The following is a 27,330-nucleotide window of genomic DNA, read 5'->3' on the forward strand; positions in this document are numbered from 1 at the left end:
ATTTCTTTTTCTCTCAAAATATTTGTAACTAGGTCACTGAAAAGTGGAAAAAGTATTAAAAAAAAAGTTAATATACCAGCAAATTAACAATATATTTTTTTAAATTACAATATTATCATAGAGCTCTGCAATAAAGAGACTGAGCGCTAGATGCACTAAACTTAACGAGGCTTTAACGAGCCATTAATGAGCTGCGGCTAGGAAAGCGAATAGAATGTTGGGTATTATTAGGAAAGGTATGGAAAACAGGTGTGAGGATGTTATAATGCCTTTGTATCGCTCCATGGTGCGACCGCAGCTTGAGTATTGTGTTCAGTTCTGGTCGCCGCATCTCAAGAAAGATATAGTAGAATTGGAAAAGGTGCAGCGAAGGGCGACTAAAATGATAGCGGGGATGGGACGACTTCCCTATGAAGAAAGACTAAGGAGGCTAGGGCTATTCAGCTTGGAGAAGAGACGGCTGAGGGGAGACATGATAGAGGTATATAAAATAATGAGTGGAGTGGAACAGGTGGATGTGAAGCGTCTGTTCACGCTTTCCAAAAATACTAGGACTAGGGGGCATGCGATTAAACTACAGTGTAGTAAATTTAAAACAAATCGGAGAAACGTTTTCTTCACCCAACGTGTAATTAAACTCTGGAATTCATTGCCAGAAAATGTGGTGAAGGCGGTTAGCTTAGCAGAGTTTAAAAAGGGGTTGGACGGTTTCCTAAAGGACAAGTCCATAAACCGCTACTAAACGGACTTGGAAAAGTCCAAAATCCCAGGAATAACATGTATAGAATGTTTGTACGTTTGGGAAGCTTGCCAGGTGCCCTTGGCCTGGATTGGCCGCTGTCGTGGACAAGATGCTGGGCTCGATGGACCCTTGGTCTTTTCCCAGTATGGCATTACTTATGTATTTATGTACAAGTAGTAAACCCTGGCATGCACTAAAGGTTTCTCCGAGCCTTTTTCCGACGATGGTAGCAGCTAATGAAAACGGAATGGAGATCAGCAAATTGTGTAGAAACCCTATTGTAATGAGATGCACTAACCTTTTCGGATTGCCTTAACGCTGGAAAATCTAACGAGAGGTCTGTACCTGTCGTTGGGGCTTCACTATATATTAAAAAAAAAAAAGACGAGCTGTGCCTATGGACTTCCTTCACTGCCCCCTCCCCCCGAGATCGCCGCCACTTCCCACTCCCCCCTGCATTGAAATGACAACTTCCCGCACCCCCGAGGCCCCGCCCCCACCACTCCACCCGCCTCCCTCCGCCTGCCACCTCCGTGTGAAGGCGCTGCAACAGGCAACAGCTGATCGCCTCCCTTCGGACTACCCTCCTTTCCTCCCTGGCCTGCCCTCGTCTGACGTAAGTAACTTACATCAGACGAGGGCGGGCCAGGGAGGAAACGAGGGAAGTCCGAAGGGAAGTGATCAGCTGTTGCCTGCTGCAGCGCCTTCACACGGAGGTGAGAGGCGCTGTGAGGGCCCGGCCCGGTGGCAGACGGAGGGGAGCGGGGAGGCCGGGGCTGCGGGAAGCTGTCATTTCAATGCAGGGGGGAGGGGGAAGCGGCGGCGATCTCGGGGGGGGGGCGGACATCCATAAAGGACGTCCTTGGCATGCGCAGAGCATCCAGCATAACGCTTGGCTGCTCTGCGCATGCTCGACTGGCCGACTGTTTAACGACGGAATAGAGAATGCAAGTGAGCTACAACGAGCAGCTCATTTGCATTCCTATTCCTTGATGCATGCCCGTTCCTTACCGATTCGCTAAGGGAATCGGTAAGGAAAGGGCTTTAACGAGTCTTTAGTGCATCTTGCCCTAAGAGGCCCTTTTACTAAATGGTGTTAAGCCCTTAAGGCATAGTAAGAACAGGGAAGGGACCTGTGACATTCTCACATTACCCAGCTAGGACATTTGGATAATCACACAGTAACTGAATAATGCAGTTAATGCAGGAGCACTTAGCACTTCCTAAATAGGAGGCAATGGGTGCTCTCATGTTAATTTGTTGCAGGTACCATGCACTAATGGAACTATTAGTGCACAACCTGCAAATTTTAAAGAAAAAAAATAAATGGCCATAAAACAGTGTTGTGTTAAATCTGAGCTTAGTGCATAGGAACGTCCCGTGTTAAAACACACTTTAGAAAAGGACCCCTAAATTATCAAAATAAACATTAACATCGCTGGCATTTACTTATAAATGTTGTGCAGCAGCTAAGACATGCAAACTGAAGCAAAAGAAATTATTAGTTTGTGACCTTATCCCATTAAGCTATTGCTGGTGCTTGACTGGTTCTTATGTTAGGCTTCAAAACTTTGTTGCCGCATTATGGTTCCAAATGCATTCCAGTCTTTGGAACACAGTATACCTTGACATAGAACTGTCAGGTTCTCAGTAAAAAGCTTTGTAAAAACAGCAAATGAGCTGTACACATTAATTGATTTGATTTACTTACTTTATTTTTTGTCTATTAGATTGTAAGCTCTTTGAGCAGGGACTGTCTTTCTTCTATGTTTGTGCAGCGCTGCGTACGCCTTGTAGCACTATAGAAATGCTAAATAGTAGTAGTAGTAGTAGTAGTTTTTAAATTATCCCTTGTATGATACATATTGAGCTAACAAGATAAGTCTCCTAGAGGTTTTCAAATTCCAGGACAAGGTTGCTTTAGTTAACTAACAAGCAAGACATAAAGCGCTTCTTAGCTCCTTTTTGACTTATCACCTGTTAAGATCTGAATCCTGAAATGGAAGTGTTCCCTTTTTTACCTTATGGCTGAAATAGAAACTCATACAGTATGGTTGGAGGGAAGAGTTAATTCTCTGTTACTTGAACCAAACTGGGAACATGAAATCATTTCGATCCTGGCCAAATTAGGAGGATTGAGCCTTGTAAAATAATACAGCGCTGAAAATAAAGTAGTATTCAATGTTAACTTCAGCAGAGATAATAAAAAGCAAACCACATTTCTTCTTATTCCCAGGTTGAAATTAAACTGGACCCTAAGGATTTGTGCATAGATACTTGTAGAGCTAAAGGAGCAGGGGGACAGCATGTCAACACAACTGATAGTGCTGTGAGAATTGTTCACATCCCTACTGGTAAGTCTGTTACCTAAATATGCATTTTCATTTTGCTTACTGTTCCTTTCAAAACGTGATTCAAAGGATCCTAGTGGGGGTTTTTTAGATATCAAAGGTGAGTAAACTCTTAATACATAGCCAAGTGAAATGAGCAGTAATATGTCAGACTTGATTACGTGTTCACTGCTTGTTGAAAAGTTTTTTGAGGCACTGTAATTTTTCACAATCCTCTTGCAATTTAACAACTTTGAATAACTTTGTGTCATCAGCAAATTTAATTACCTCACTAGTTACTCCCATCTCTAGATCATTTATAAATATGTTAAAAAGCAGTGGTCCCAGCACAGACCCCTGGGGAACCCCACTATCTACCCTTCTCCATTGAGAATATTGAACATTTAACCCTACTCTCTGTTTTCTATTTTTTGACCAGTTTTTAATCCACAATAGGACACTACCTCCTATCCTATGATACTCCAATTTCCTCTGAAGTCTTTCATGAGGTACTTTGTCAAACGTCTTTTGAAAATCCAGATACACAATATTGACCGGCTCCCCTTTATCCACATGTTTGTTCATCCCTTCAAAGAGATGTAATAGATTGGTGAAGCAAGATTTCACTTCACTAAATCCATGTTGGCTTTTTCTCATTGATCCATACTTTCGAATATGCTCTGTAATTTTGTTCTTTATAAAGTCCCATAATAGTCCCTACCATTTTGGCCGGCTCTGACGTCAGGCTCATCGGTCTATAATTTCTTGGATCTCCTTTGGAACCTTTTTTTAAAAAATCGTCGTTATATTAGCCATCCTCCAATCTTCTGGAACCATGCTTGATTTTTAAAGATACATTACTTATTATTAACAATAGTTCCGCAAGTTCATTTTTCATTCTATCAGTACTCTGGGACGAATACCATCCGGTCCAGGAGATTTGCTACTCTTCAATTTGTCAAATTGCACCATTCCATCCTCCAGCTTTATTGAGATTTCAATCAGTTTCGCTGACTTACCAGCTTTGAATACCATTTCTGGCACTGGTATCTCTCCCACATTTTACCTCCCTAGCATGCCATGATGTTACATTTACCCAGTCATTAAGTCAATATCAAGGTAATTGAAATCACCCATGATTATTGTGTTGCCCAGTTTGTTAACCTCCTTAATTTCTTTTTTTTTTTTTTAAATCTTTATTTTAGATTTTAAGTATGCATAACAATCAAGTCACTTAGAAAAACCAATGCCTGTGTCAGTCACACAGCATATAAGAACATTACAAACATTGCTCTATATTCCCCCCTCCCCCCCCTCCCCCCCCTCCTCCCTATGCTTGCTGCTGACATGAGCCAGTACCCTTACTTCATTAATAATGAGGGACCAGGTTCCGCAGTCCATTGCGTATAAAGATCCCACACCCGATGATAGGGCCCCAGCTGTCCCGTACGTAGGGCGGTCAATCTAGACATTAAGTTGATATAGTCCATTTTACGCAATATCTCCCGTATATTGGGGAGGGCTGGTCGTTTCCAAGCTGCTGCCAATGACAACTTACTTGCAACAAAGACATAGGCTGCCAGTTGGTGAATAGATGACTTCACTCCATAAGGTTTAACATGTAAAAGGCAATGCTCCATTTTCAACGGATAGCGTGTCTTTGTAAGAGCAAATACGAAGTCCAGTACAATAGTCCAAAATTCCTGCGCTCGCGGGCAGGTCCACCAAACGTGCACCATGTCCGCCTCCGATCCACAATGACGCCAACATAGTGCTGAGCTGGTGGGGAACATCTTGGAAAGCCTCTTTGGTGTATAGTACCAGCTATACAAGATCTTATGGCCATTTTCCATCAAATTGCTAGAAATCGACACTTTAAGCAAAGATTTAAATATATGTTCCCACTGATTATATTCATAAGACACACCCAAGGCAGTCTCCCACTTAGTTAAGTAATACATTATCGGTCTTTGATAGGTTAAGAGGGCGCTATATACTCTAGAAATACAGCCCCTAGCTGCCCCACTCATCATTGCCCTCTCTAAAGGTGTTTCCATAAGATTCAATTCACTTTTGGCTTTCCGACTCACAAAATCTCGTACCTGTTGATATTGAAACTCATGGAATAGTGGGAGGCCAAACTCTTCCTGATTTTCTAAAAATGATATCATCTCACCCTCCTCCCAAATTTGGCCCAATGTACATAGGCCTAGTCTTTCCCAGGAACGAAAACAGGGATCAAGGGCCCCTGGTAGAAAAGACGGTGCAAATCTAGTGTACATGTGTAGGAAATATTTTCGCCCCGGGAAAAACTTATTTCGAATTGCAAGCCAGGTCAACAGGGGCCATCTAATAAGTGGTTGGGCCGCAAGGGCTACCCCTCGCACCAGCCTCTCCGGTAACCAAGGAATCGCCCTCAGCGGGTAAGGAGCAAGCTCCGCCTGTTCAAAAGACTGCCACATTTTTCCTGTCCCACTGAGCCACTCTGCCAAAACCCGTAGGTGGGCCGCCTGATAGTACTCTCTAAAAGAAGGAACTCCCATACCCCCATGCTCCCGCTTTTGAAACATTACTGCCGCTCGCACTCTTGGGGGTTTCCTCTTCCAAATATAAGAGAACACCCTCTTTTTCAAATTTCGGAAAAACTTGTCTGGCAAAGAGATTGGGAGAGCTATAAATAAATATAACAGCTTGGGTAATATTATCATTTTAACCGCATTCACCCGGCCCATCCAAGAAATCGTGAGACCCTCCCATCGCTCTAATTCTGAAAACAATTCTCGTAATTTCCCCGGGAAATTTACCTCATACAGATCTGTTACATTGTTAGTTAGATTAATCCCCAAGTAACGAATGAATTTCTTTGCCCAACGAAAAGGGAAGTCGGATTCCAACCATGTTATTTGAACATCAGAATAACCGACATTCAAACCCTCCGACTTTTCCAAATTAATTCTGAATCCGGACACCCGCTCATACCACTTCAATGCAGCTGACAAGGCAGGAAAAGAGTTCTCTGGCTCAGTCAAAGTCAGTAAAATATCATCCGCGAATAGCAAGATTCGCGATTCTACCCCCTTGATACTCATCCCCTTAATATCTGGATGTTCACGGATATAACAAGCCAGGGGCTCCACCACCAATGCAAAGAGCAAAGGCGATAGAGCACAACCCTGTCTCGTGCCTCTTCTCAACAAAAATGAGGGAGACTTATGCCCATTGATCTTCACAGAAGCACAAGGCTCTTTATATATAAGCAGAAGCCAAGACAGGAACTGATCCGGGATTCCCACGTTTTGTAAGACTGCGAACATGAATGGCCAGTGCACCCTATCAAATGCTTTTTCAGCGTCTAATGAAAGCAGCCCCATCGGCATCTCGGTCATTCCAGCGTAATGAATCAGGTGGAGTACTCGTCTGATATTATCAAAGGCCTGCCGACCCCGAATGAAGCCTGCCTGATCCTCTTTAATTAAGATAGGGAGGTAGTTTTGCAGGCGGGTAGCTAAGATCTTAGTAAATATTTTGTAATCCACCCCCAACAGGGAGATGGGCCGATAAGAACCACAATGGAGGGGATCTTTACCCGGCTTTAATATTACTGAAATAGTCGCTAAGTTCCAAGTGGTCGGGATCGGTTGACCATCAGCAAATGAGTTAAACAAGCGCACTAGTAGTGGCCCCAAAACCTTAGCAAAGGTCTTATAAAATTTTGCCGTAAAGCCATCTGGCCCCGGAGCTTTACCTACTGTTAAAGTGCGAATTGCCCCCAAAACCTCATCCAACTCAATAGGTCGCGCCAGCTGATGCTGGGCCCCCTCCGAGAGCATCGGCATCTTAGCCTTATCCAAAAATCTCAAAATATCCTCCCCCGAGGGGTCAACATCTGGAGTATATAAGTTTTCATAAAAGTGCTGAAACATGTCTTGTATTGGACCTGAGTCTGTGGTAACTGTGCCGTCCTCCGCTCTGAGGGCAGAAATATGATTCTGGAAAGCCTGCTTTTTAAGCTTAAAGGCTAAGAGCCTGCTGGATTTATTCCCAAACTCAAACTGATTTTGTCGTACTCGCTGCAAGTGTTCAGCAACATCAGCTAACTGATGTCCCTGTAACTCATGCTGTAATTTCTGCATCTGCTCTAACAAGAATGAGGTATGTTGTGGAGCTCTCCTATGCAAAATCCTCTCAATTGCTAGCAATCTTCTCCTCAAGCCATTTTCTACTGCCCTTCGCTCCTTTTGCACATGAGTCTTTAATGCTATAAAATGGCCACGAAGCACTGCTTTCAGTCCATCCCAGACCACCCCTAAAGGAACCTCACCATTATCATTGAATTGAATATACTCTTTTGTTTGGGTTTCCAACTGCACAACATATGATAGCTCCGATAAGATAGAATCATCTAGGCGCCATTCTGGCCGGGCTCGCCGCTCCACTCGTACATTCAACCGCAACATTACGGGGCTATGGTCTGACCATGTTCTACTGGTGATTTGATGTTCAAGGATATTATGAATCATCTCCATATCTCCCAGCCAGAGATCAATCCTTGAGAAGGACTTATGAACCTGGGAAAAATAAGTATACTCCCGGGCAGCAGGATTCATGTGCCTCCAATAATCTGACACCTGCCAGCGTGTCAAAAAATCCCGAAACAATGCCCGATCCCTCTTCGCATACATCACTGCTGTGGTAGAATTGTCCAAATAGGGGTTAAGGGTCAAATTAAAATCCCCCCCAATCAGCAAGTGTCCAGTTTTATGTTGCAGTAAAACCTGGTCTAATTGAGAAAAGAAATTTTTGTGATCTGAGTTAGGGCCATACACATTCAGCAAAGTATAATTACAACCCCCTAAAGATATGTTGAGTAACAGATATCTGCCCTCCCTATCTCTGATCACCTTATTAACAGTCCAGGGGCACGACTCACCTAGTGCAATAAGAACCCCTTTAGTTTTAGTGCCGTCTTTACTGGACGCAAAGTAATGGGAGGGGTACCCTCGGTGTCTGCAAAGTGACTCATGGGCTGGTTTCAAATGTGTCTCCTGAATAAAAGCAACGTCTGCCCTCAAGCGCAACAGCTCCTTATACAATAATTGGCGCTTTGTTGGAGTGTTCAAGCCTCTAACATTTAGACTAACCAAGGTTATATCAGACATCTCTGTTTAGAATAACATATTATTGTGCTTAATGTTTCTTCAAAGCTTGAGTGCCCAACCCCCTCCTCCCCCCTCTCTCTCTTAACCACCATATCATCGAACCTGTTAGCAAGCATATTTTGTTGAACATATTCCCCCCCCCCCTCCCAACCATAACCTTTTGATCCTCTCTGACTAACTACAGAGAGATATCCAACGGAGGAAAGTGATGTGCTCTCACTGCCCCCTCCCAATCTTAAACTATCAACACACTTATATATATTATAAGCAAACTGATCCCAACAGTATAAGCCAATTTTTGGTAAGTCATATACATATACTCCCTGACCAGAAATATTTTCTTATCAAATATTACAACCTGACCATGGTATTAAAGCATTTGAGTTGAGTCATTCATGCTAGGCAGCCATCCGTTTTTTGCCGCTGCAGACGCTTATGTCCTTTTTCAACCCGCTGCCATTGTGGGCGTGCTGGCGTTGAAGCCCCTCTAGCGCTTCTCTGAATAGCTGTCGCTTCTTTTGCATTCTCTTCAGGCAAAATCAATTGTGCTTCTTGGAGAGATTTAACTTGATGCAGTCGGCCATCTTTATAAAAAACTAGCGCAAAAGGATGGCGCCAACGATACTTGATTCCCAGATCACGAAGTTTAAAGGTGACAGGCTTCAGCTCAGCTCTACGTTTCAGAGTAGCTAGGGCTAAATCTTGGTACACCTCAATGCCATAGGTATCCCATTTGAAGTTCTGAGCCTTTCGAGCTGCCTGCATTACTTGCTCCTTAAGCTTAAAGTCTTCAAAGCAGGCTATAAGGTCTTTAGCCTGATTTCCTCGATTAGGACCAAATGCTCTGTGTGATCATTCTAGCCGAATCTCGTGCGGCTCCACAGTTGTTCCCGCCGCCGCCAGTAGCGAGCTAGCAATTTTTTGTACTGTCGCCTCACAATCCTGGTACAGTGGAACTTCAGGCAAACCTCGAAAACGTAAGTTGCGGCGCCGGCCTCTGTTCTCGAGGTCTATTTTTTCATTAAGTTGCTGAATATCTAGCTGTGTATCCGAGAATTTCCGATTTAAAGCACAGACTTCCTCTACTTGTTCGTCCAGTCTATTTTCGGTGTCTTCTACTCGCGCTCCAAGCTCGCGGATCTCTCCGCGCAAATCTGCTCCCAAGGTCACCAGTTCGTCACGTACTGCCTTAAGATCTCTCCTAATCTCCTGCATCCATTCTTTAAACTCAGAGAAAGGTACCGCATCCGGCGCTGCTGCATCTGCTTGGGAGTCAAACAGATCTTTCGGAGACGAATCCCCCGAGCACGAGGTCTGCCTCGGATCCTCCGGTGTCGGGCCCACCACGCGGCTTGCGGCCACTCCGGAAAAGCCATATTGCGATAATTCTGACTGCCGATTCATCTTTTCAGGTCAGGCTTCAAGTCTTGCCAGCAAGCCAATTCAAAGGCTCGTGTTTTCCACACTGTTGGCAAAAGCTGAAAGACGCTAAATGTAATTATAATAGAAAGGGAGCAGGAGCTGGTATTTCAAGCGACCATTACAGTTGGTGACATCACTTCCTCCCCCCAACCTCCTTAATTTCTGATAACATTTCTACATCTGTCTGTTCATCCTGGCCAGGTGGATGGTAGTACACTCCTATCATTATCCTTTTCCCCTTTTACACATGGAATTTTAATCCATTAGGATTCCAAGATGTGTTTTGTTTCCTGCAGAATTTTCAATCTATTTGATTCAAGGCCCTCCTTAACACACAATACTCCCCCTCCACCAATTCGATCCACCCTATCACTACAATGTAATTTGTACCCTGGTATGACAAGTGTCCCACTGGTTAGCCTCCTTCCACCAGGTCTCAGAGATGCCTATTATATCTAATTTTTCATTTGGTGCAATATATTCTAACGCTCCCATCTTATTTCTTAGGCTTCTGGCATTCGCGTATAGACATTTCAAACTATGTTTGTTGTTCCTGTTTACATCTTGCTCAGTAGTTGACAATGTTAATTTGCATTCTTTTGTCTGATTTTTATTTAAGGACACCTGATCTGCTATGGTCTCTTTTGCAACCTCGCTATCGGGATACCCTGTCTTCCCTGTTTTGGTGATATCTTTGAAAGATACCTTGTTCCGAACCATGTGTGTTTGAATGACTGTCAGCTTTCCCCAGCTTCTAGTTTAAAAGCTGCTGCTGTCTTTCCTTTTTAAATGCCTTCCGGAACAGGCTCCACCTTGTCACATTGTTTTGTCACCTTGAGATCCTTGGACACCATCACCCTGAGGTCTCTCTCCTGAGCTATGCTTATCAACAGTGCTTTTCAACCCAGTCCTTGGGGCATACCCAGTTAGTTGAATTTTCAGGATATTCACAATGAATATGCATGAAATAGATTTGCATGCACTCTCTCCTTAGTATGCAAATTTCTCTCATACATATTCATTGTGGATATCCTAAGAACCCGATTAACTGGATGTGCCCCAAGGATTGGGTTCAGAAGCCCGGAGTTAGCGTCTAGTAGCGCTATAGAAGTGATTAGTAGTAGTAAGATGGTGGTACTTTCACTACCATCTGGAAGAGTTCAGGTGAGTTGGAAGGAAGGCCTGGCATCTTTCACAGCCTTCTTGTGCTACTGGAGTTTGAGGATTCTCTTTGCTGCTGAAACCCACTGTTTTCTGCCGCTCTTATCTGGGCAGTCCCTCACCACTCTGCCTGTGCAGCCCCCTTCTCCTGTTGGGGCTTATGCATTCCTGCTCTTAATTCCAAGGCTTCCATTTGTTTTTAGAGCTTCCTCTTTATTCTGAACTCCATGGCTTCAGGCTTGTGAAGGGGGGAGGGGTCGAATGTGTGTGAATATTGGAGGGAGAGCGCATGCCAGTCTGAATGGGGAGGAGACAAGCCATTAGCACCCTTCCCCACCTGTCTGACCTCCTTATTCTTTGCTCCTCCCCTCCAAACTATGGTGGCAAACTACATCTTGTGCTCTTTTATAAACATATGGTTCATTGGATCAAGTATTAGCTTGTTTGACGTGGGTGGTTATTCGTCCATGGTAGATAAGTTCCAGTTGTTAACTACATTTTATTTTATTCCTATAGGATGTTCTAGGAAAGTGTACTGGGATAACATTTAAATCTCCAGGAAGAAAAGGGGAAATGTTGATATTGTTTGTTCTGCTACCAACTGAATTTTAAATGCAATGTTTGTAAAATGACTGCTTTCATTTGCATTGCTCTTTGATTTGTTTCCTATAACTGTTGTGATGATTACAATGGGCCTTTTGAGCATTCTCCTTTACTTCTAAAGGAACTGCAGTCGAGTGCCAGCAGGAGCGCTCACAGCTGATGAACAGGGAAAAAGCCATAAAAATGCTACGAGCAAAACTATATGAACATTCCTTAGAAAGAGAACTGAGCCACAGGAAGAGTGCCCGAAAACTGCAGGCAAGTGAATTTTTTTTCTTAACTTTATAACTTTATTTCTAGTTATGCTAAGTTTTGCAAGATAACAAAATCAGTCACCAAACAGTGCTTAATAATACCATATTAAATAACAAACATCCACCGTCAGTTATCTAAGAACTGACCAACCCACAATTAGGAGATATCCAAATCACAAAGTGTTTGAGAAGAAACACAGTAGACATAAGAAATAGAGCTCTGCTGTCTCTCTTAGGGGTCCTTTTACAAAGGTGTGCTAGCGTTTTTAGCGTGCGCTAAAAATAAGCATGCGCTATTCCTATGGGCGTCTCTAGCGTTTAGCGCATGCTACAAACACTACCGCGCCTTTGTAAAAGACCGCCTTAGTGTTTTATCAAGTAATACAGCTGGGTACAAACACAATATGAATTGAGCACCTGATTCCAATGTGAATTTCACCAATTTCACACTTTGACACAAATTCCCACACTAGCTTATCAAAGTTTACAAATATATCCAAGCTATCATGTTTATTCTCCGAGGACAAGCAGGCTAATATTCTCACATGTGGATAGCGGGGTCCTCGTTGCCCCAGTCTGGAGCTTGTATCACTCTTTTAAACAGAGCTCTTTGGAGCTTGAGTCACGCTCCACCGTGCATGCGCGAGTGACTTCCTACCTGCAGTGCAAACACGGGACAACAGTCTTGTTTTTTTCCACAGTGAGGAGAGGAATGGATGCATTTTATTTCTTCTCACAGCTTTGGTTCGGTTCTTTTACAGAGTTTCTTTTTAGTTCCTTTTTCCTTTTTATTTTTCTTCTGTGCTCATCCGGGTTGATTTCTTCCCATTTGATTTTTCTTTTATTTTTACCTTTATTTACTGCACTTAGTAGGCTGCACTTAGGCCTGAGCCCTGGTTGGGTTTTTCCCTTGTCTTTCCACTGGTGCCTAGTCCCTTTTGAGGCACCATTGATTCTTTCCTTTGGTAGTTCCCACTGTTTCCTGTGCCATTGGGCCACTTTTGGCACAGCATTTTTCTGTGTTTGGGGTCTGAACGTACCCCTTCTAACTGGGTTCTGTATCTTCAGATCAAAACCAGAACTTAGCCAGAGTGGCTCATTTGGAACTCTTTTTGACACTGAGGCCTTGACGTTGGCATTGATGTTGGTGTCGACATTGGTGATTGCATTGACACCTGCCTCGGCGTCAGCCACCATGAGAGCCTCTGGGACTGACCAATGTCGACATCGACGCAAGGCTTCAGCCTTGTCCTTGTCGGTACTGAGGATTGTGGATGCCTAGAATTGCAAAGTATCAGCATCTAACTCCCTGGATGCAGGTGCCACGAGTTCCAGGGCACTGAAGAGTGTCAACGCCAGAAGGACTCTCAGCTTGTGCCACTGTGTGCATTTCGGAGCATCAAAACCAGGCACCTTGCTCCATGAGCTGCTGGCTGGCTGTTTTTTTTTTTCTTTTTTCTAGTGCATCGGCATTGAGGGTGCTTGCACTCTCCATGCTTCTCCACTCAGCCCTGTATGGACCTCAGCCTGCGGTGAGGCTCTGCTGCTTTCACAGCGTATCTCTACACCAATGTCGTCCCTCTATGGGCATATCTGAACCTTGCTCCCCAAGTTCCTGGCTTTGTACATCCATCTTTCATTTCGATAATACGGTTGGGGACGCCCAAATCTTGAAATTTAGGTCGTCCTTAGAGATGGTCATCCCTAGACTTGGTCGTTTCTGATTTTCAGCGATAATGGAAGCCAAGGACGCCCATCTCAGAAATGACCAAATGCAAACCCTTTGGTCATGGGAGGAGCCAGCATTTCTAGTGCCAAGACACCAACCGGGGCATCCTAGGGGGCACTGCAGTGGACTTCAAAAAATGCTCCCAGGAACATAGCTCCCTTACCTTGTGTGCTGAGCCCCCCAACCCCCCCGTAAAACCAACTACCCACAACTGTACACCACTACCATAGCCCTTACAGGTGAAGGGGGGCACCTAGATGTCAGTACAGTGGGTTTCTGGTGGGATTTGGAGGGCTCCCTATTTCCTCCACAAACATAACAGGTAGGGAGGGGGATGGGCCTGGGTCCGCCTGCCTGAAGTGCACTGCACCCACTAAAACTGTTCCAGGGACCTGCATACTGCTGTGATGGACCTGAGTATGACATCTGAGGCTGGCAAAAAATATTTTTAAAGATGTTTTTTGAGGGTGGGAGGGGGTTAGTGACCACTGGGGGAGTAAGGGGAGGCCTTGGTCATAAGAAAAACAGGACCAGGCAAAGTCGTCCAAGTGCTCGTCAGGGATGCCCTTTTTTTCCATAATGGGTCGAGGATGTCCATGTGTTAGGCACGCCCAAGTCCCGCCTTCGCTACGCCTCCGATACGCCCCTTGAACTTTGGCCGTCCCTGCGATGGAAAGCAGTTGGGGACGTCCAAAATTGGCTTTCGATTATACCGTTTTGGACGACCCTTTGAGAAAGACGCCCATCTTCAGATTTGTGTCAAAAGATGGGCGTCCTTCTCTTTCGAAAATGAGCCTGATATTCTCCTGGTAAGGGTCCTCATATTATGATGAGATGTTCAACAGATATTTACATACATTGTTCGTTAAGCCAGGTTAATAGTGATATTTGAGTCAGTCTGAACACAAATTTGTTTGTAGCCCTCAAAGATAGGAATTAACATGCCACAGCGATTATGCTGCTGTACATGAGTACGAAGACCGTTATCCATTATTCAACAAAGTGTCTCTTGAATCTCATTTGAATTCCTGTCATGCTAAAAAGTTGCATTAATCCCTGTCTGCACTCCATACATAGTGGGATATATTGGGATATTGGCTGTGCAGGAGCTGAAATAAGCAGATATCAATCATAAAATGTGCAAAACAGCCACAAGTTAAGTGCTAGTAAGTTTTCTCAAGGGTATTAGTAATTTATGGTAATTGACTTGTGTTTAACCTATTGAGTGCAATAAACATCTGCGAGGTAGAACAATTTATTTTATGTTTTCGTGTGCACAGGTAGGAACAAGAGCCCAGTCGGAACGAATTCGTACTTATAACTTCACTCAGGACAGAATCACAGATCACAGAATCTCCTATGAAGTTCGCAATATCAAGGTAGATTTCATCAAAATAAAAGTTTTCTCTTGGGATATTCTCTCTGAGTTTTTTTGCTTTCTGTTTTGGGTATGTTGGGGATCAATTTGGAGATTTGATCATCACCCTGAATTACTTCTGTAATGATAAGTATAACTTTGGCATAGCAGCACTCTATAGTAATTAAATGTAAAGCAGTCATAAATTTGATTATTCTTATGCCTTCTGATTAAGGGGTGATGTTTCTATAATTCACATAGTACTTACAGAAACACTTCTTTTTGTATTTGAGCAATAAGAATATTCCTTGGAGGCAGTAGACACTGTTACCATTTTTTTCTTTTTTCTTATTCCTTCTAACCCACAGGAAGTTGGAAAAAATTATAGTTAAGGGATTGAGAATGTCTGTCTGGGGATGAACTAACTCTCTGAAAATGTAATAGATTGGAATCAAAGTTGGCATGGGGAAAAAAAACGGTGGAAAAGCGTATGGAGTTAAAAAAAAAAAAAAAGAGCCAAATCGGACAAAGAGGTCCAAAGAACAAGCTCTCTCTCCTTTTCTCCCCCACCTCCTTAAAAAAATGGTTCAGTGCATTTCTATGGAACAAGTAGTTTCAGCTTCTTCAACATAGAAACTTTGATACAGTGAAATATAGCAGTTAGGGGATTCCTCCCACCTTTCAAATTGCCTTTCCCTGTTTTTCTACTCTTTTCCACCACCCACCTCCTACTACTATCCTTCAATCACAACTACCTCCCACTCTCAACACTATCCCCCAGCTCCTTCTGCCTTACAGCTATCTCCCCCTCAACTACCCACTCATACTCCCAAAATTACCTCCACAACTATCCCCTACACTTCAAAATCTCGGGGGGGGGGGGGGGGGGGGGGGGGTTGGATAGATGCACAAGCTAAAGTATCTGCCCCCACAGTCTCCATGAACAAAGCTACCCTCCCCTTGCTCCTCTAAGCAAAATACGCATGAGACAACACAGCTGCACACACACATGTATGCGCACATTGGAAAGAATTGCATAAGCCATGCTCCACATGCTTTCCCCACTTGTTTGATAATATGGAAGTATCATTTTGTTTAAAAAGATGAATTTCTTCATAAACTAGTGTATGAATTCTGCATGGGTTAGCTAATAATTGTTAAAATGGCTTTCTTCAGGATGTTATTACCCCTGTGCTTGTCCTGTGTTGTTCCATCTGTGACATGCATCGCAGCTGACTGGTTGCGGGTGGTCTATTGCATCACTGTATGTCAATTCCAGAACAATATTTAGGTTAAAACTTTTTTTTATTATTATTGGTAATAATAATATGAATCATGCATACCTTCATATTAAAAGACTAGTAAAAAAGGCCCGTTTCTCATACAAATGAAACGGGCGCTAGCAAGGTTATCCTCCGAGTTCCAGCTTGGCCCCCTCCCTCTCCTCTGAGTTCCAGGCCTCCCTCTCTCTCCTCTGAGTTCCAGCCCTCCCTCCCTCCCTCTCTCTCCTCTGCGTTCCAGGCCCCCCTCCCTCCTTCTCCTCCGAGTTCCAGGCCCCCTCTCTCTCTCCCGAGTTCCAGGCCCCCCTCTCCTCCGAGTTCCAGCCTGGCCCCCTCCCTCCCCCCTCCTCTGAGTTCCAGGCCCCCCTCTCCGAATTCCAGGCCTCCCTCCCTCTCTCTCCTCCGAGTTCCAGGCCCCCTCTCTCCTCTGAGTTCCAGGCTCCCCTCCCTCTCTCCCCCTCTCCCTCCGAGTTGCTGGCCCCCCTCCGAGTTCCAGGCCCCCTCTCCTTCATGTTCCAGGCCCCCTCTGTCTCCTCCGAGTTCCAGGCCCCCTCCCTCCCTTTCCTCCGAGTGCTAGCCCGACCTGCGCTGGCCGCCCTCTTCTCCCAGTCCTCTGCCTGGCCGTCGCCTTCCTGCGTGCCGCCCAGAATTTAAAAGTTCTTACCTCTGGGGGGCAATTCTCCCGTGATTCTCTCCTCCCCTCGATTTGTACCTGAACGTTCTCTGGCTGGCTGGCTGGCTGGCTGGCTGGCATTGGCTTCCCTTCCCTCTCACTGTTCCGCCCTCTGGCATCATTACATTTTGATGCGAGGGCGGGGCAATGAGTGGTTATGGATGTTACAAACCCAGGCTTCCAGATGTAGAACGTTGGAGGTGCAAATTATTATATAGGATACTGGTACAACTGAAACTGACACAATAACATCAGAAAATTACCAAACAGTTTTCTAGTTTAGTTAGCTCTCTTATTCCCCTTCCCAAAGTTAATTATGGTGTTCTTTTCTGTTGAACTGTTATTTTAATACATTTGTAAACCACCTTGTTTTTACCAAAATGAAAGGCAGTATATAAACGATTAGAGAAATTCATACTTCCACAATGTAAAAGTCTTGTATTCTTATAGCTTCCTATGCTTACAAACATCCCCCTCCCACCACCACCCTTACACCCCCCCCCAAAAAAAAAAAACCAAATAATAAAAATAACAATCTCAAGGTAGTCAGGTGAGTACCGTGTGGTCATATCCCATCCTTTTTTACATTATTGAAGATCCTAGGGCAGGCCCTTGGAGGAGGAGATTGGATGTATGTATCCCATACCATCAAAAAGGCTTCCCTGTATTTTAAGAGTAAATTTAGTATCCTACACTTACATAGCATAGCATGTATTCCACCAGGGCCAATATGAAGGAGGTGTGTCCTGGGTCCAGTGTTGGAAAATACATTTATTCCCTACTACGCTAGCCTTACTAAAGAATAAATGGGCTCCTCTGCCCTGAATCCCCCCAAGCTTTTGCTCTCCAAAATAAAAATCCTAAGGAGGATGTTTATACCAGTTCCCTTAGTAAGCGAGTCATATATTGTAAAATCAGAAACCAAAACGTTTTTTTATTCCACCACATTTCCACAAAGTATGTACTAAATTGTTCTCCCCCACCCTACACCTGAGACACTGAGGTGTAGCACAGCCTGCCCTATATGACTGAGTCTGGGACAGGTATGCTCAGCGAATGAATCTAAAGTGACATTCACATAGATACGCACTATAAACTTGAGCAGAGATCTTTTATGTTCAAACAATTTTATGAGTTTTTCCATACCAATAAACCTACACAATCAATGTTTGAAAACATCAACAATTGAAATGTAATTTCAGCACCTAAACCCACCCAAAGCTCCCATTTCCACCTCTTTACCTCATCCGCCATAATGATCCCCAAACCTATAATATATAATCCCCAGAAGGCCTTGATTCCTAAAGCCCCGAGTCAAAATCCCCCCTCTACCCAATCATATTCCAGGGGGTTGAGCAGGAATATTTTTAATCAAGTGGAGTCAAGGGGGGGATTAGGATTACCAGACTTGTTTTTATACAGTGAAGCTTGTATTTTATGACACTTAAGGGATTGGATCCTAAACACTGACATCTTTACCCCATTGTCATTTGAGAGGGCTTGGTGCCACTACACCTTAATTTTGTACTTCATGCCTGTTCACAAGCACTTTCCCCACATCTGAGATCTAGTATCCTTGTATGGCCGATATGGAAGGCTCAGAGGCTTCTGTGCCTCTGGGAGCAGAGCCCATATAATAGCAATTTATTTCTTATAGTTGGCAACTTAGGGCCCTGTTTACTAAGCGGCGCTAAGGGCGCATTAGTGTTTTTAGCGTGTGCTAAACACTAAGTCGCCCATAGGAACATATGGGTGACTCTAGCATTTAGCGTGCACTAATAACGCTAGTGCAGCTTAGTAAACAGGGCCCTTAGACTTTAAACCAGGAATAAATTCAGTAACGTTCCATATATAGGCATCGGAGGGATACAATACTTTACACCAAGTTCTTCAGGAAGATGGCACATTGTGTTCCTTGGAGGAGCTCCAACAGTGCCACAGCAACATAGAGGATTTTTTTTTCCATATAGACAAATTGCTCATTATATCTCCAGTTTGTGTAGAGTCAGCTATTTTTGTTGGGGCTGCTACAAGACTCTTAGGGCATGGGGTATCCACCTGAAAAAATTCTATGTCTATTTCTACGTTACATAAGGGCTTACGCAGGAATCTCCTATCAAAGGACTACACAGCAATGACCTTAAAATGGGTCATGGATTTTAGGCAATGTCTAACAAATAAGGAGTTCATTCAGTTACTGAGTCTGACTCCATTAGAGACCAACTGAATTTCCGTTTCGGTTTTGGCACCAAAACCAGACCAAAATATGGATTTGGGTTTAGACCAAAAATGCCTGTACATTTTTGGCTGAAACCTGAAACTCACTCAGCCCTCCCCAGGCCTGGTGGCGTCTTCGGGAGCAGAAACAAACCCTAATTGTTCCTGCCCTGTACCGCTGTTCCATTTTCAATGGCTGAGTCTGCTGCTGGAGGTTCCAGCAGCCATTTTACGATTGGAACTAGCATAGGCAGGACGTTCCTGTCTGTGCTGGTTCCAGTCACAAAATAGCTGCCAGGACCTCCCACAGCAGTCTCGGCAGCCATTGCAAATGGAACAGCAGTACGGGGTAGAAATGATTGGGATTCATTCCTGCCCCCGAAGACTCCACCAGGCCTTCCTAAGGTAGGCCTGGGGAGGACCTACTGGGTGGGGTGAAGTGATTGTGGGAGAGGGGACGGAAACAGAGGGGGCTGCCACCAGGGGGGTGGCGGTTCAGGAGGGGGAGGTTTTGGTCAGACATGGGGAGGGAGTTCAGTTTACAGTTTCGGTTTTTGCCAAACCCAAGCAGCCAATTTCAATTGCAGATTCAGTTTCGACAGAAATTGAAGATCCTCGGTTCGGTCGGGCTTTAGACTCCATCATTAACTTGTAGTGCCAAGTTATGTGAATTCCATTTCAGAACTCTTATGAGAGTGTACTTTTCACAGAATATTGATGTTAACTAGCTAAACTGTGGTTCAATCCAGACCGCCTCTAATCTAGCTGGTTAGGGAATGGCCCGTTAGTGGAAATATTCAGCAGCACTACTTGGTTTAAATGCCTCTAAATAGCAGCTGGCCAGCTCAGTGGGGTTTAACTGGGCAGGAAACCCCTTTCAATATCAGACCCATAATCTCCTAGAAATTTAATAGCCTCCAGCATTAATTTTACAAAAGTAAAATAAAATCTAAAGAATCAGCAGAAAAGATATTGTAGTACATGAGCTTTTGAGATTTCACGTGGATCTCTCTGCTTTTAGTGAGTGATGAAAGCAAATGTCATTTTCATCACTGTAAATAAGTTGTGTCCAGAGCAATTGCATGAAACTATCAAATAGGCTTACATGGAAGAAATGCAAATTCTGAAACTGAGAAAGTGGGGGAAATTCTGTAAATTTATTTTCATGTGTAAAACTGTATTTTACACATATATAAAGACTTTTATAAAATTGTCCTGGGGGGTACATATGTGCATGTTGACTATGTATACTTTTAAGTGATCTGCATGTAGACATGTTCTGGGGTGGAAGGTGTGCAGAGCACGGGTGAAGTCATGTGCTTTATATAAAATGTGTACTTTATGCACTAAAATTTACAGTTGTTCCTGAGCAGGAGTAAATATCCATGGCTTTAGCTGTGATTACTGATGGTTTACCCTTAGATGCCTATGGGGCTCATTTTCAAAGCACTTAGACTTACAAAGTTCCATAGGTTACTATGGGGCTCATTTTCAAAAAAGAAAAACATCCAGAAAGTGGCATAAATATGCATTTGGATGTTTTTCTCCCCAAAACGTCCAAATTGGTATTTTTAAAACCAATTTTTACACGTTTTTCTATGAAGTCCGTCAGAAGTGCTTTCAACTCACAAGGGGGTGTGTGAGGGGTGTCCTAACACTGGACGTTTTTTTGCCATAATGGAACAAAATAAAACCGTCCAGGGCTATAAGTTGAATGCTTTGGTCTAGACCTGTTTTATTAATGAATAAGCCACAAAAAGTGCCCTAAATGACCAGATGTCCACTGCAGGAATAAAGAAATGAGACCCCCTTACTCCTTCAGTGATCACTGACTCCCTCCCACCCCACCAAACATGTAAATGAAACAGCACATACCAGCCTGTATGACACCTTCAGATGTTATAGCCAGTCCTATTAGAGCAGCAAGCAGGTCCCTGGAATAGCCTAGTGGTCTGTGAAATGCATTGTGGAGAAGGGGACCCAGGCCTATAATCCACTCTAACTTTACACTTGTGGTAGAAAGTGTCAGCCCCCCAAAACCTACTGTACCTACATCTAGGTGGCACCTGCTGCCATAAGGGCTACTGTAGTGGTGTATAGTTGGGTTTAGTAGGTTTTTGGTGGGTTTTGAAGGGGTCATCATACAGTATAAGGGGGGTTAACAGTGAGATGTGTACCTGGGACCTTTTATGTAAAGTCCACTACAGTGCCCCCTAGGGTGCCCCACTGCTCTGCTAGGATGCCTGTGTGGCCAGTCTACTAGGAGAGCTGGCTCCTCCTATATTCCAATGGCTTGATTTTGTGCATTTTTTTTAATGGTCTAAAACATTACACACCAAACACAACAACATCTAGGAAATGGCCATTTTCAAAGAAAAAAATATAGACGTTTTTCTGGTTTGAAAACGGTCATTTTCACTACTTGATTTTTGGACATTTTCAGCAAAACGTCCAAAGTTGAAAATGCCGCTTTATGTAACTTTGTAAATCTAAGTGCTTTGAAAATATGCCTCTGTGTCTTTATAAAATGGGCACCGCCTTGCCCTCTCAACCTCAATTACAGCCCTTTTACTAAGCCGTGCTATAGGTGCGCTAGCGTTTTTAGCACACACTAAAAATTAGCATGTGCTAATGTTAGAGACACCCATATATTCATATGGGTGTCTCTAGCGTTAGCGCGTGCTAAAAACACTAGCGCACCTTAGTAAACAGGGCCCTTACTCTTGTATATTTTTCTTCATTTAAACATGCTCACATGTGGTAGTGTTCTTATCTAAAACAAGTTTCCTAGAAATGTGTGGGTATGAATTTATTTATCCTTTGTTATACAGTTTGTTTTAGTTTTGAAAAAGGAGAAAATGGTTCTCACTGTTGTGGCAGACCATGCAAAATATTTTTAGTAACGCCCAGATATCCACAAAAGTCTCCTAAGAGTGATTAAAAACTAGTTTAAATGTTTGAGATTTGAAACTGCAGATAACAAAATTTCAAATTCTGTTATGCTCAGAATTGGAGGTTCCTTCTAGTTTAGTGTGTATGGAAAAAGTTGTTAGTTCTAGATAAATTAGGTTGAACTGCTGCATGATAACTGATTTCTGACTCTTCTTAGCAGGAGTTTCTGTGCGGGGAAAGGCTACTGGATGAGCTTATTGACCACCTGCTGAAGTTGGCAGACACGGAGATGATCCTTGAATTTATAGAAAATAACATTAATGCTGAAAAACAGTTGATATAAACCTTCTATCAACTACTGATATCTTTCAGTATTTAGTGAAAAGGAACATTTCCGGATGTTTGCCTTTGTGCATGTTTGAAGTACTGCACAACAGTGCTAATCACTATTCTTATGTAATCACCTTTATTGGGAGTCAGCTTTATGGTTCATTAGCACTGCCATATTTCCAAACCCAGACCTAGCTCCCTCCTCCTCTTCTTCAGGCTGGTGAAGGGGCTGAGTATGCTGTGATCAGTCTGTGAGGAATTCCCAGTATTGCACAACAGCAACATGTTCTGGCTAGGTTCAAGGTGCATTTATACTGGGTTCTAAAGGAAGCTGGTCCCTAATCAAAGGACTGTTATTGTAGTGGTTGAAGTATGATAGGGTGAAGGAGAAAATTACTATTTATGAGGGTCAAGAGTTGTGAATCTACCCTGATCTTAGCCTAGTGACCATGCAATGCTACAAGGAAATTTGGCAATATAAAAAAGGTTTGCAAGCTAAGGTGCTTCAAGTAGGTCTCTGGTATCCCGCCAAGTTAGTGGTCACTATTCGCACAAGAGGAGATTTTTATCCATTCCTAATGAAATTAAAAACCTGCTGAAAACTTTAACACGGGAATCCCATATGGGAAAACAAGCATCTGGGAGTGCATCAACTTCAGTGACTCGGCCACAAAACTGCAGGAGCATCTCAGGAGGCCCTGCTCTGAGAGGTGATAGTGATAATGCTAAGAAAGTGGCGGTGGAGCCTTTGTCAATGCAAAGTGCACTGGTGCCTGAACCACCTATAGCGCACAGAGCTCCTCAGTTGATTGCCATTGGGCAGGAAATGCCAGAGAGAGTGGTTCTTTCCTTGGGTTCAGCTGACAATAATGCTGCATAAAGGGACAGCTTTTGGCTTTGCTGTCCTGTTTCTATAGCCTGGTTATGCAAGCTTTGTTACTACTTCCTAAGCTTCTATATTCTCCCTTTAGGGGGGCTTCGGGCTCTTCTTAGGGACTGTGTGAAGGAATCCTTGGTTATAACTCTGAGGATCCTGGTATGAAAGGGGGGGGGGGTGATTGGAGGCAAATGGTAAATGAGTGGAATGGGGATGGTAGGGGATTGGGTTGGGAAGGAAGGGGGAGACGAGGGATGGGATGGATTTATTATATATTTAAGTTTTAGGAGATGATCTGAGGGGATAGATGTGGAGGTAGGAATACATAAATGTGTTGGCCAAATACCATCTTGGGATAGCTTGGTATTGGGGAGGGGGGGGGGGGTCTCCCTTGCCAGTTTAAACTAGAAGGAGGAACTGAAAGCTGGGATGGTTCTTCTTTTGGAAATTTTGGAGTGTGTTTTGGTTTTGTAATCCTCTATAACCTAAATAAAAGTTGTTAGTCATGTTAGTATATTTTTAAAGATTCCTCTGTATCTTGTGTTGTAATACACGATATGACATTTCAACAGTGAGAAATAAATTTTGTATGTTTTAATTATTAAGTAATTCAGACATGTATTGATACTAAACTTGTGCAGATAAAACAGAAGCACAAGGAAAATGGAACAGGATGGAAAGCACATGTAGAGAAAGAAGAAAAAAAATAGAGATTAAGATAGCTCCCATCATTTAGTGGTAGTTATGCTTATGATAATTAATTATTAATTGAAATAACAGCCCTTAACAATAAGTAATAATGATAATAATTAATAACTAAATGTTCTAGTTATATGGAAGTTGTCATACAGAGCATACAGTGGGGGAAATAAGTATTTGATCCCTTGCTGATTTTGTAAGTTTGCCCACTGACAAAGACATGAGCAGCCCATAATTGAAGGGTAGGTTATTGGTAACAGTGAGAGATAGCACATCACAAATTAAATCCGGAAAATCACATTGTGGAAAGTGTATGAATTTATTTGCATTCTGCAGAGGGAAATAAGTATTTGATCCCTCTGGCAAACAAGACCTAATACTTGGTGGCAAAACCCTTGTTGGCAAGCACAGCGGTCAGACGTCTTCTGTAGTTGATGATGAGGTTTGCACACATGTCAGGAGGAATTTGGTCCACTCCTCTTTGCAGATCATCTCTAAATCATTAAGAGTTCTGGGCTGTCGCTTGGCAACTCGCAGCTTCAGCTCCCTCCATAAGTTTTCAATGGGATTAAGGTCTGGTGACTGGCTAGGCCACTCCATGACCCTAATGTGCTTCTTCCTGAGCCACTCCTTTGTTGCCTTGGCTGTATGTTTTGGGTTATTGTCGTGCTGGAAGACCCAGCCACGACCCATTTTTAAGGCCCTGGCGGAGGGAAGGAGGTTGTCACTCAGAATTGTACGGTACATGGCCCCATCCATTCTCCCATTGATGCGGTGAAGTAGTCCTGTGCCCTTAGCAGAGAAACACCCCCAAAACATAACATTTCCACCTCCATGCTTGACAGTGGGGACGGTGTTCTTTGGGTCATAGGCAGCATTTCTCTTCCTCCAAACACGGCGAGTTGAGTTCATGCCAAAGAGCTCAATTTTTGTCTCATCTGACCACAGCACCTTCTCCCAATCACTCTCGGCATCATCCAGGTGTTCACTGGCAAACTTCAGACGGGCCGTCACATGTGCCTTCCGGAGCAGGGGGACCTTGCGGGCACTGCAGGATTGCAATCCGTTATGTCGTAATGTGTTACCAATGGTTTTCGTGGTGACAGTGGTCCCAGCTGCCTTGAGATCATTGACAAGTTCCCCCCTTGTAGTTGTAGGCTGATTTCTAACCTTCCTCATGATCAAGGATACCCCACGAGGTGAGATTTTGCGTGGAGCCCCAGATCTTTGTCGATTGACAGTCATTTTGTACTTCTTCCATTTTCTTACTATGGCACCAACAGTTGTCTCCTTCTCGCCCAGCGTCTTACTGATGGTTTTGTAGCCCATTCCAGCCTTGTGCAGGTGTATGATCTTGTCCCTGACATCCTTAGACAGCTCCTTGCTCTTGGCCATTTTGTAGAGGTTAGAGTCTGACTGATTCACTGAGTCTGTGGACAGGTGTCTTTCATACAGGTGACCATTGCCGACAGCTGTCTGTCATGCAGGTAACGAGTTGATTTGGAGCATCTACCTGGTCTGTAGGGGCCAGATCTCTTACTGGTTGGTGGGGGATCAAATACTTATTTCCCTCTGCAGAGTGCAAATAAATTCTTATACTTTCCACAATGTGATTTTCCGGATTTAATTTGTGATGTGCTATCTCTCACTGTTACCAATAACCTACCCTTCAATTATGGGCTGCTCATGTCTTTGTCAGTGGGCAAACTTACAAAATCAGCAAGGGATCAAATACTTATTTCCCCCACTGTATATGTATATACTAACATGACTAACAAGATAATTTCTTTTAATGTAAAAGGTCTAAAGAACCCCATCAAAAGAACTATATTTCAAAATCTTCCCCTGACATAATAATGTTACAAGAAACTCATTTATGTTCGAATGAATCTAGTAAAATATGTATTAAACGTTTTTTACCCTCCAGCAATAGGGAACAAAAATGGAGTTATGGTATTAAAAAACATAAAAATATAGATATACTGTCTTACAAAATGATAATATAGGTAGATGGGTTAAAGTAAATATTAAAATACTCAATAATCCATTAACTTTGATAAATATTTATGCACCAAATTCTGATACTCCTGAATTCTTTTTATCTTTAGCTGATCTACTTGCAGAGGAAGGGTGATTTTAATTTAATACTTAATCCCAACATAGATAGGAAATCTAAATATCCATATAAATCCCCAAAAGCTTTACAAAATCTTCAGGACTTAATGTCACAATTTAAACTCTGTGATATATGGCGACTTACACCTTTAACAGAACTTGATTATACTTTTTTTTTTTTTCAAATCCTCACAACTCCTACTCTAGAATTGATTATTTTCTAATTTCTTCTTCCCTAATATCTAATGCATTGGTAATATTTTACTATCTGATCATGCTTATATCACACTTCAAATTCAAATGGGTCAAACTTCAACAAATAATCCTCGTTGGAGGTTCAATTCCACATTATTAACTAACCCAGAATTCATAGAAAAAATTTCCAAAGAAATAGAAGAATATCTTCGTTTTAATTCACCCAGCATACCTCTTGGCACAACTTCTGGGATGCTTTCAAACCTTTTATCAGAGGTGCTATAATTACTTTTGTAGCAACTAGTAATAAAAAATTAAATAAAGAAATTTTGACATTAGAAAAAAAACAATAAAAGTATTAGAGTCTGCACACATTCATAGTAACATAGTAGATGACGGCAGAAAAAGACCTGCACGGTCCATCCAGTCTGCCCAAGAAGATAAATTCATATGTGCTACTTTTTTATTTGTACTGTCCTCTTCAGGGCACAGACCGTATAAGTCTGGCCAGCCCTATCCCTGCCTCCCAACCACCAACCCCGCCTCCCACCACCAGCGCTGGCACAGACTGTATAAGTCTGCCCAGCACTATCCTCACCTCCCAACTACCAGTCCCGCCTCCCACCACCAGCTCTGTCACAGACCGTATAAGTCTGCCCAGCACTATCCCTGCCTCCCACCACCGGCTCTGGCACAGACCATATAAGCCTGCCCAGCACTAGTCCCGCCTCCCAACCACCAGCCCCGGCACAGACCGTATAAGCCTGCCCAGCACTAGTCCCGCCTCCCAACCACCAGCCTCGGCACAGACCGTATAAGTCTGCCCAGCACTAGCCCCGCCTCCCAGCCACCAGCTCTGCCACCCATTCTAGGCTAAGCTCCTGAGGATCCCTTCCTTCTGCACAGGATTCCTTTATGTTTATCCCACGCATGTTTGAATTCCATTACCGTTTTCATCTCCACCACCTCCCGCGGGAGGGCATTCCAAGCATCCACCACCCTCTCCATGAAAAAATACTTCCTGACATTCTTCTTGAGTCTGCCTCCCTTCAATCTCATTTCATGCCCTCTCGTTCTACCGCCTTCCCATCTCCGGAAAAGGTTTGTTTGCGGATTAATACCTTTCAAATATTTGAACGTCTGTATCATTTCACCCCTGTTCCTCCTTTCCTCCAGGGTATACATGTTCAGGTCCGCAAGTCCTCTCCTCATACGTCTTGTAACGCAAATCCCATACCATCCTCGTAGCTTTTCTTTGCACCAATTCAATTCTTTTACATCCTTAGCAAGATACG

The 27,330-nt window shown here is 43.4% G+C and overlaps 1 protein-coding gene across 4 annotated transcripts in view; it reads left to right on the forward strand.

Moving 5' to 3' along the window:
* Nucleotides 1-23,203, forward strand: part of MTRF1 (mitochondrial translation release factor 1) — an 89,655-nt gene extending 66,452 nt beyond the window's left edge. For 3 of the 4 annotated variants that reach the window (XM_030200552.1, XM_030200550.1, XM_030200548.1), the window contains exons 7-10: nt 2,979-3,096; nt 11,539-11,675; nt 14,681-14,779; nt 22,037-23,203. In XM_030200552.1, coding sequence (XP_030056412.1) covers nt 2,979-3,096; nt 11,539-11,675; nt 14,681-14,779; nt 22,037-22,162 — 480 coding nt within the window. In that variant the 3' untranslated portion in view covers nt 22,163-23,203. The remainder of the gene's footprint in view (nt 1-2,978; nt 3,097-11,538; nt 11,676-14,680; nt 14,780-22,036) is intronic. The other variant, XM_030200549.1, reaches the window with a different exon arrangement.
* Nucleotides 23,204-27,330: the final 4,127 nt, after the last annotated feature.

Source organism: Microcaecilia unicolor, chromosome 4 (genome assembly GCF_901765095.1).
Source record: "Microcaecilia unicolor chromosome 4, aMicUni1.1, whole genome shotgun sequence".
In the NCBI taxonomy this organism is placed as follows: Eukaryota; Metazoa; Chordata; class Amphibia; order Gymnophiona; family Siphonopidae; genus Microcaecilia; species Microcaecilia unicolor.